Source organism: Centruroides sculpturatus, unplaced genomic scaffold (genome assembly GCF_000671375.1).
Source record: "Centruroides sculpturatus isolate CEXI.00-Female unplaced genomic scaffold, Cexi_2.0 scaffold821, whole genome shotgun sequence".
Taxonomy (NCBI): domain Eukaryota; kingdom Metazoa; phylum Arthropoda; class Arachnida; order Scorpiones; family Buthidae; genus Centruroides; species Centruroides sculpturatus.
The window spans coordinates 344,967-355,820 of NW_019384950.1; the positions used below are offsets into that span (position 1 = coordinate 344,967).

Sequence of the window (10,854 nt, forward strand, 5' to 3'; positions counted from 1 at the left end):
TAGATGACTCTGCATAAAAGATAATATACAATTCATTTATTATTACCATAATATAATGTTTAATTTTAAAAAAACTTAATACAATAAACTAAATTTTGTCCATTTTGGGTGTTCTTAACTCACATCTCTAGTCTTAATTGGTGAAAGATGGCGAATGAAGTTTGATTCCTAATACTGTATCATAAAAGTTCGTGATTAGATTTCAATCTTGAATTAATCGAATTTATGGCCTTTCAGTAAGATGGATTATTCTACTGTCTTGAGGAATTGGATTGGATTGATGGATTAAGTCAGAGTAACAAGGACGATCTGCCAAGGGGTACCTCCTGGGAGTACTTTCTATGGGGGACTGGGCTCTATTTAGGTGTTAGATACGTGAAGGCCTGGAAAACCTTCTACCCGTTGGTCCACTAACCCAGTTTCGTTTAATGGAATACCCACCAAACAAAATCAAAATAAAAACATATAATTAAATAACTGGCTAATGTCTGCTGTGTGAATGATTAATTATCACTGAATGTCAAAAGGTTAAACATGCTGACAGTTTCTTACTTATTTTATCAATTTAAATTCTATCTAAAGATTAGATTTTTCACATTAGTAGAATAAGTAGATATTTTTCTGCGATTATTCTAACTTATTCCTTAGCTTTGTTTTAATGCAAAGCATTATCCTAAAATTGGTAAAATTATAGGATTTATATCATATAAATTAAAGTTTTCTATATAAAATTTTAAGGATTATTTATGTGAGAAGCCAGCATACTATAATCAATATGGACGGCTTTGTTTTTCTTATTATGAGTAAAAAATAGATACAGATTTCATAAAAAGGTAAGTTTTTGAAATCCATGATAAAAAAATTCTTTATGGATTTGGTAAATGAAACATTGAACTAAAAAAAAATTATCTCTATAAATTAAATTTTGTTTAATTAGTTGGCACAAGCAATATACAGCTTGTTTGCTTCCTTATAGCAGTTGCCAATAGTTTTTTTGGAACAATATCTTGCCAAATAGCTATAAACAATTGCAGATTCATCTGATAGTATAAAATATTTCTGTTAAGCTGGTTTTATGTCAATAATAAGTCTATGTATAGTAATTGTTTTTTTTAATAATATAAAAACATCGTTATTACTTTTCGAAATTTGTGCATTTTGTTTGATTTTATTCTTCATGTATTCGGTATTAATGTTCATTAAGAATATTAATAAGAGGGTAACGTTAAAAATTCTCACTTAAGGATAATGACTTATTCTAAATTGGATTGTATTCAAAATACTTTAATAATCCTTTTATGCACGAATGTTTCGAAAATAAAATAAATAATAATTAGTAGTTATAAGCTATTCAATAGGTCATTATTCATATATTCAATTTCATTTTATTTCGAGACTATAATAATTATTTGAAGCAACAAAATATTTTACGAAGGGCGAAGATTAAAAGGAAAAAAAGAAAAAAAGAAAAAAAAAAGAATTGAACACGCGATATAAATCGTAAATTGTTCATAATCAGGATTTTAGATCTTTGGAAAAGATTACAAAGCAATAGAAAAGAATATTAACAATACAAAATTTGCATTTAATACGTTATTTAAAATATATACTTGGTCATGTGCAAAACAGACACCAGACATACAGACGTTTCGTGATTATTTATTGAATTTTATTACACAACATGGACTTGGGATGCATTTCTGGATTTTTACCTCTTCCTTAGCCAACTATGTCTACTATCCATATATCAAATCATAAATGTTGTTGTTGATGTTCTATAAATGCTATTTAAATATAAATGTGTAATTTCATAAAATTATAGTATGTGTGATTGGCAGAGGAGGGAATAAAAATCCCAAAATGCATCCCAAGTCCATGTTACACTGTATGATCCAATAAACAGTTACGAAATACTTATTGTCTGGTGTCTGTTTCGTACATGACCAAGTATATAATATAATAAAAATAAATTTTACAATAATTTACTTTAATATAAATTTGCATTTTTATATTATTTGAATGTATATCTTTAAAAGAAACTATAACAAATTAAATACATAGAATACAATTAAATTATAATGTCCAATAAAGTATAAAATTAGCATAAACACTTATTAGAATAAATAAAATATATATATATATTTTTTTTACATTTATAACAATTAGATTACAGTAAATAATTATTGTTTGATTTACATGTTGTTGAAAAATATCTGATCGTTAATTAAATACCAAATAAGATAATATTTCATAATACGAAAAAGTTTCCTAATTTGAAGATTAATCTACTTCACATTTGTCAAATTTCTGTATGTTATCATTTAAGATAAATATTTTCAAATAGTGATTATCCTTTGTTTTCTTATCATTAATACATTTATCCTTCGTAAAAAAGAAAATAAGAGTTCCTACGTAGTAACAAATAATTATTTAATTTATATTTAAAAAAAACACTTCAAGTGGTGCATATGGCCGAATGGTTAAATCGTCAGCTTACTGTTCTGGGTGACCGGGATCGAATTCCGGATCTCCCAGAGCGGTAGATTCAAACCTGGATTAGAATAAACCCCAGGAATTTTTCAGAAAATAAACTGTTCCTCATCATCCGGCTGTTCCAATGTTGGTCTGAAAAAAAGTCCTATTAGTGACCATGGGGAGAAAAGGATCTTTTAAAAAACTTAAATATTAAGAAAAAAACAATTTATTATTATTACTAAATATAATTGAAATTTCAGGAAGAATGATTAAAATTTAAAATTAAGCAACTCTATGTGATACAATACACGAAGTTTAGAAATTTAATTTTGTAGCAAATCACTTATTACTCAATAGGATTTTTCTGATATTTTTTTCTGTTGTGTGATTGGCATTTTTAAATTTGTATTGACTAAGCTGCTGATACAATTAATCAGATTACAGGATTTTATTTTAAAAAAAAACAGGCAGTCATTTTTTTATTATCATATAAACGCGAAAGATTAATTTTTATTTAGATAACAACTGTATATCGTCAACAATAGTTAATTTGCATCAATTCTATCTCAGTAAGTATTTTCCTAATTTATTTATTTATTAATCTCCTATATCTTTGTTGCTTTGACTATCATAGAACTTTAATAGTATACAGCAAAACTAGACTTAGTCCTCTTATAGCTTAAGGACATACAATAAGTTCTTTCCTTCCACCAAATAGTGATGCTTATAAAAGTATGGAGCCCTAAGCTATAGGTTTATAACGTGAGGTCCTAAACTGCAGCTTATTTACCTTATGTGCAAATCCTGGTATAGGCTATATATATATAAATATTCGTAGCAAAAACAAAATATTCTACTTTTTTCTTATTAATTGTTATGCTGTACAATATATAACCTATATTTTACAATTATAGTTATTTATTGCAAAATGTATGTATGTATACTTCATAAATTACACTAGATTAAACTATAAATTGATTTATAAATTGACTTAAAAACTATACTATATAAGGGACATTTGTTTTGCCCGAATTATGTCAACTTGACATCATTCTTGAAGTTTTCTTTCTTATAAGAAAGTGTAATAATGACGCCATTTTAACGTAAAAGTTTATACTATTTAGATAAAATAAATGCACTTATAGTTATTTGATGATTTTATAATTTTTATTAACGAAGAAAACTCAGATAATTGCTTCACGCGATCACGCGCAATCATCCGACTGCTTACTTTACAGATCTTCCGTTCTTTCAGGATGATTCGGGTTCGATTTCCACTTGAGAATCATCTTATTCTTTGTCTTTAAAAAATCAGGATCGAATAAAATTATAATTATTGATAAATTTAATAAGTTTAAAGCACTGCGAAATTTATCTGATAAACAAATTTAATAATTTTCCATTGAATAGTACAAAAAATCAAATGTTTAGTATATGTATGACCTATTGAATATTTTAAATATATGAATTATTTAATTCCGAAACACAATTTTTTATTTATTTTAATACAATTTATAAATCTTTACCTGATGTAAATGAAAATATTTGTCTAATTGTAAATTGTGACCTTTTTCAAACTGGTTTCAAGTTTGATTTTAAACTAGACTATGGCCTTAAAACATTTCTTAATATAAATTTAATTAGTTTTATTTAAAATATTTAATTTTTTAAATATAAATATTTATTATAAATATAATTTTTCTAATTTCAAATTTCAAATTTCAAATTTTTTAAGTTGCCAGACGAATATAGCACGTGAGCAAATTTTCAACTGATGTTTCTATATCAGTGCATCTTACAATATTATTATATCAGAAAATATAGTTAANTAAAATATTTAAAATTAATTTAATTAATTTTATTTTATTTTAAAAGCAGAAATTGAAGCAAATTACGTAATGAAAAATTTCGCCAAATTTTCAAGAAAATATTTACTTTGGAAGGATGATAAAATATCGAGGTAAATCTATAAAAATAATAATTTAAATTAACTTCATAAAATTATTATATAATGAATTAAGCAAGCATCATCTCGACAAAAATTATCTCGAGAAAATAAACGATATTTTTTTCCCTTTCCGAATCTAATTTAAAAGATTTGACGTCACACGCGGCACGTGATAACGTCTGTGACGTCACAGATATTATACTTGTTGTTTTCTTCCAACAGCGCAGAGAAGTTAGTTTGATTTTGTGTGAAAATTGGCAGAAACGAGGTAAAGTAGCCATTGGATTATTTCTGGAGATACAATTCGTTGAACAAAGGGGAAAATTTCGTGTATGATATATAAATATTGACCTTGAACTAATTTGATAACCAAACTGATGAGTGAAAGTGATAAGCTCTTTCTAAATAACATATGTGTGGAATGGATGCTGGGTTTATCTTGAAAGTGCATCATCACAGTGCATTATTCACAATTTTTCAATATTGTTCTATTGATAATATCTATCAGTGTATCAGCTATTGAATTTTAATTACTGATACATTTATACTATAGAAACAGAATTAATTATTTTTGCTTCTAGATATTTTCAGCATTGGGATAAATGTATTTGTAATATTTTAGCCAAAAAAACTTTATTTCGTTTAATATTTACATTTTTGTTTTGGAGTTTGAATTAAATTCATTTTTTTTTAATATTTCAGGATATATTGTAGCATAAATATGTAATTGAATATGTGAGTGCTAAGTTTTGGCTCTATGGAAGACTTATTGTGCACTACTGATGCAGCCGGAGAAATCACATCGGAATGGTGAACTGTCTGGCTGTGTCAAAAGTGTGGGATGAGTCCTCTGTAGAGTCAAAACTTAGTGGGCCCACCAGTGACCAAGCTGTTCCGTTTCCTGAACAGTGGGAGTTTGGTTGTGGGTTTGCACAGAGGCATTGGCCATGTGGAGTTTTCTATGTTTTCTCCACATCCGTAACGCCTGAATAGGGCCAGTTACCCTTAAAAGACCTCCCAGAAGGCATTCCCACTAGGCAGATCGCCGAAGTGTTGCATTGCCGTAACTTAACAAACAAACTTAGTGCTTGCTTATTCAATTATAATAATATAAGGACAAAAAGCATATCACTGATATTATCACATCTAACATATATCAAAAATATATATTAGATGTCTAATTTTTAATAAAATATTTAGAAATTTGAATTAAATGTCAGTAATTATTCAAAGATAAAATTTCTTTAAGTAATTAGAATTAAAACAATTTTTAATTTAATATTAATTTTAATGTGTTTTATTTAAAGTAAAATAGTTTTCTCAAATCTTAAAATTTTGTAAAATTTAACCGTATAAGAAAGGAGCCATCCATTAAATATGTCTACAGTTTTTACCATTTTGACCCCCCTTCCTCACTGTTGTGTACAATGTTGTACTTTTGGCAAACCTTCTAACCTTTAATTATGTATACAATAGTTCGCTGAATCTCTAACATTGAAAAAATTACTTTAAAAAGTTCTAGGAATATTTTCTGTCAGTTTTGCATGACTAGTAAGTAGGCTTAAAAGAACAAATTCGTATGCTATTAATACCACTAAAAAAGTGCACATAAACAATGCCTTGATCTCTCTCACCCTCATAGAATTGTATATGTAATTAATGAATGGCTTCAAATCTATTTTTACATCATATGTTTTCGACATGATTATTAAAAATGTATTTACTTAAGTTTTTGTACACTGTTTACTTTGGCATGGTTGACTGAGCACAGCTGATTCACACACTAATTATTGGTTGCAACTGATAAAATCAGATAATGATTTTTGTGAACTGCAAAACTCTTTTATCATTCTTGCAATATATTGATAAGGGGATAGATAGTTAAGATCTTTTACAAGTAAGATATATATTTAGCTTGCTTATAAACTAAATTTAATAGTGAAGTTTAAAAATCAACTTCAAATATGCTTAAATCAATGATTTTAATTAATTTAATTGTTTTAAAATAATCTGCCATTTAATTAATTTCTATCTTCGTATTATAATTATTTGTTGGATGGCTGTTTTCCTATCGTGTATATAGAACTTTAATAAGGTATTATATACATGATTGAATATTTTATTACATTTATGCATAAACAACTTTGTTTTAATTATTTATATTAATGATTGAAATAATAACAATTTAAACATTTTAAATAATTGATTTTTAAAGTTCATTTTATACATTTTTTATACAACAAATTTTTATAAACTATTTCATAAAAGTAAACTTTTTGAATGAAATTAATTAAATTATATATATATAATATAAATTTAATTGTGATTATGTGAAAATGTAAAGCTTCATATTTAGAATTCTCTTCTAATAGGACTTTGTCCCATAATCTGATATTTCACATGGAGATCAAAACAAAGCAGAACAAATATCATTTAAAATATAGTAGAAATAATTTATAATTGTAAATGATTAAATGATTCTTGTAAATTTTAATTTTGTAAACTAACTTTTATAATGAAGAATTGTAAATTGACGCTATGTCCTGTAGTCACTAAGGCGGCCATTATTCAGCGCCCATCTTGGATTCATCCAGGTTCACAATGGGTGTGCAGGTGGTGAGGGATGAGGGTCCAACATAACTGAGACAGACCAACCTCCAAAAAATTGTTGGAAATTTTTTTTACCACTCTGATCCCAAAACGATAGGTAGGCTGATGTCGTTACTGCCTCAGCCAATTGTCTGGTGTAAATTGGATTTTGTAATAAGGTTTAATAATTTAAAATTAAACCTTACTACAAGATAATTTTAAATAATTGTGTATACTTTACATTGTGAATATATGTATATGATACTAATAATATAATATAATTTTTTTATTATTAATTTCACTAATAATTGCATAAATTTAAACAGTATTTATTATAAGTTATTAATGCTAATAATCTGTAAATTTCAGAATGTGGAAATCATCTCATAATGTATACGGTCATATTCCTCATTTACGTTGCAAGCGCATAACAGAATGTTCTGTACAACGATGGAAAAGCACGGCAGAAAGGGTATGTCGAAATTTAAAATATTTGCAATTCAAAAGCATTATAATCAATTACTAAAGTTTTGGATGTAAATGGTGATAATTCACATAAACATAGCTTCTGGAGAAAAACACAAATTATTTCTTTGTTTGTACTTTAAAAAGACAAATTATACAGATCTTTAACTGACTTTGCCTTCCTTCTATGCATATAAATTGACACTTCTGATTATTTCGGAAGGTGGACATTAGGTAGAGCAGCCTATCAGTAAGATAATTCAAAATGTGATTGCCAATTTTTACATCTGAGCCCTTCAAATATCATATACATGAGAAATAAATATAAATAATAAATGCCATTATAAGTCCATCTAATCAATTGAATTTATTCATTTATTTATTTATTGTGGATTATTCTATAGATATGAATTTAATACATCAAAATACATAAATCTTTATTTAATTTAGACTAAAATTAAGAATTTAATTGCCACTTACTGCTGCTATTATAGCTATTTTGTAATTTATTGCATCCTATTTTTTTTACGCGATAACNCATATTTAGAATTCTCTTCTAATAGGACTTTGTCCCATAATCTGATATTTCACATGGAGATCAAAACAAAGCAGAACAAATATCATTTAAAATATAGTAGAAATAATTTATAATTGTAAATGATTAAATGATTCTTGTAAATTTTAATTTTGTAAACTAACTTTTATAATGAAGAATTGTAAATTGACGCTATGTCCTGTAGTCACTAAGGCGGCCATTATTCAGCGCCCATCTTGGATTCATCCAGGTTCACAATGGGTGTGCAGGTGGTGAGGGATGAGGGTCCAACATAACTGAGACAGACCAACCACCAAAAAATTGTTGGAAATTTTTTTTACCACTCTGATCCCAAAACGATAGGTAGGCTGATGTCGTTACTGCCTCAGCCAATTGTCTGGTGTAAATTGGATTTTGTAATAAGGTTTAATAATTTAAAATTAAACCTTACTACAAGATAATTTTAAATAATTGTGTATACTTTACATTGTGAATATATGTATATGATACTAATAATATAATATAATTTTTTTATTATTAATTTCACTAATAATTGCATAAATTTAAACAGTATTTATTATAAGTTATTAATGCTAATAATCTGTAAATTTCAGAATGTGGAAATCATCTCATAATGTATACGGTCATATTCCTCATTTACGTTGCAAGCGCATAACAGAATGTTCTGTACAACGATGGAAAAGCACGGCAGAAAGGGTATGTCGAAATTTAAAATATTTGCAATTCAAAAGCATTATAATCAATTACTAAAGTTTTGGATGTAAATGGTGATAATTCACATAAACATAGCTTCTGGAGAAAAACACAAATTATTTCTTTGTTTGTACTTTAAAAAGACAAATTATACAGATCTTTAACTGACTTTGCCTTCCTTCTATGCATATAAATTGACACTTCTGATTATTTCGGAAGGTGGACATTAGGTAGAGCAGCCTATCAGTAAGATAATTCAAAATGTGATTGCCAATTTTTACATCTGAGCCCTTCAAATATCATATACATGAGAAATAAATATAAATAATAAATGCCATTATAAGTCCATCTAATCAATTGAATTTATTCATTTATTTATTTATTGTGGATTATTCTATAGATATGAATTTAATACATCAAAATACATAAATCTTTATTTAATTTAGACTAAAATTAAGAATTTAATTGCCACTTACTGCTGCTATTATAGCTATTTTGTAATTTATTGCATCCTATTTTTTTATGCGATAACTAATTTTATTTGTACGGCTGCATCATATCTTCATCAATATATACTATTTTTGTTAATATGCTAACATATAAAATTTATAGATTTTTGAATACTTATTTTTAATAAACAATTATAAATGATAATATATAAAATATAAAATAAATCATAAGTTATTACATAAACTTACTTACTTATTGCATTTATTTTACTTAAAATAGTCATTGGATTATGTAACATTAATAAAAAAATAAATGAAATAGTCGAATTGCTAGAATGCTTACAATTTAGCTATTAAGTATCATTTCTAAACATGAAATAACATTTAAAAAAATAAAAAAAAATTAAATTTTTAACAGAGTAAAGCTTGTTTTTATTGTTAATTTAATAATAATGATGATTTTCAATATATATATAATGATGATTAAATTTTTTAATTTAAAAAAAATTAAATTTGTATTTCCGATTATAACAACATTCAAATTTTAACCTTTAAATTATTATAAGGTATCGATAATTATGATTGTAATTACGGTAGTGTCCTACAANTGACTAGAATGAAAGTTAAGTTTAATAAAACTTACAAATTAATATTTTCTCAGAAAATTAAAATTTACACAGCTTTTAAATATTAAAATATATTATAAAAATGCACATGTATAACCTGAAATCATTGTTGTTAGTAGTAATCAGATGATACAGCCAGATTCTTATTGAACTATAATATGCCTAATTAATTATTAAGATAGTAAGTAATTTGGACTACGATTAAATTTAACATCAGATGGTCAATTAAGTCACCATCTCATGTTAAATTTAATCATTAGCCATATCATTTATTAATGTATATCAGGTTTGGTTTTCTATATAATTACATTATTATTAGTATTGGCATTATCTAAAATTGCTAATACGCCATTATATTTTTGAATGACAGTTACCTATTAGTCGATATTATGATATTAAATTATTTAAATCATTTATTTTCTGAATTTAAATTATTATAAAACATGCAAAGAATTATTTGCTATTTTTCTAATAAAAATATTCTGCATTATCTATTTCTAAAATGTTTCTAAACTAAGATTAAAATTATTCTTAATATAATAACATAAAATATTCAATAAATGCTTTCATAAATATTTACATTAATATTTTGGATTAGTTATTTATTACATTTATTTTGTTTTGTGGGGATTACAACAATATTAACAAAAAAATCATTATTACAAAAGCAAATACAATATGCTGTGAAGTAATTAAAACAAACTAACAATCAAATAGTTCTCTTGATGAATATAATTATCTGAAAAAATGTAAAAACAAAGAAAATACAAAAACCCACTCATAAAAGCAGAAAAATAAAGTTAATATCATGTCAATCAAGCAGATAGTCTCCCCTCCCCCATATATATATATATATATATATATATATAATTGATTGGTAAAAGTGTTAAATCGTCCCTTGGAGGTGTTGTGCTATCTTGGAGCAGAAGTTCCACCCAACCAATAGGAAGAGGAGCAGCTGCATGTGCCTAAGGGGAATTAGTTTCACCATGAATTAAATGTTCTGACAATTGAAGCGACGTCAGAGCTAGTAGAAGGAAAGGGAGGACATGG

At 26.1% G+C, this 10,854-nt stretch overlaps 1 protein-coding gene across 3 annotated transcripts in view; it reads left to right on the plus strand.

Annotated features, from left to right (window-relative positions):
* The first annotated feature begins 8,352 nt into the window (after nucleotides 1-8,352).
* Nucleotides 8,353-10,854, plus strand: part of LOC111632261 (alpha-aminoadipic semialdehyde synthase, mitochondrial-like) — a 28,567-nt gene continuing 26,065 nt past the window's right edge. For 2 of the 3 annotated variants that reach the window (XM_023376652.1, XM_023376653.1), the window contains exons 1-2: nucleotides 8,353-8,375; nucleotides 8,627-8,729. In XM_023376652.1, coding sequence (XP_023232420.1) covers nucleotides 8,628-8,729 — 102 coding nt within the window. In that variant the 5' untranslated portion in view covers nucleotides 8,353-8,375; nucleotide 8,627. The remainder of the gene's footprint in view (nucleotides 8,376-8,626; nucleotides 8,730-10,854) is intronic. The other variant, XM_023376654.1, reaches the window with a different exon arrangement.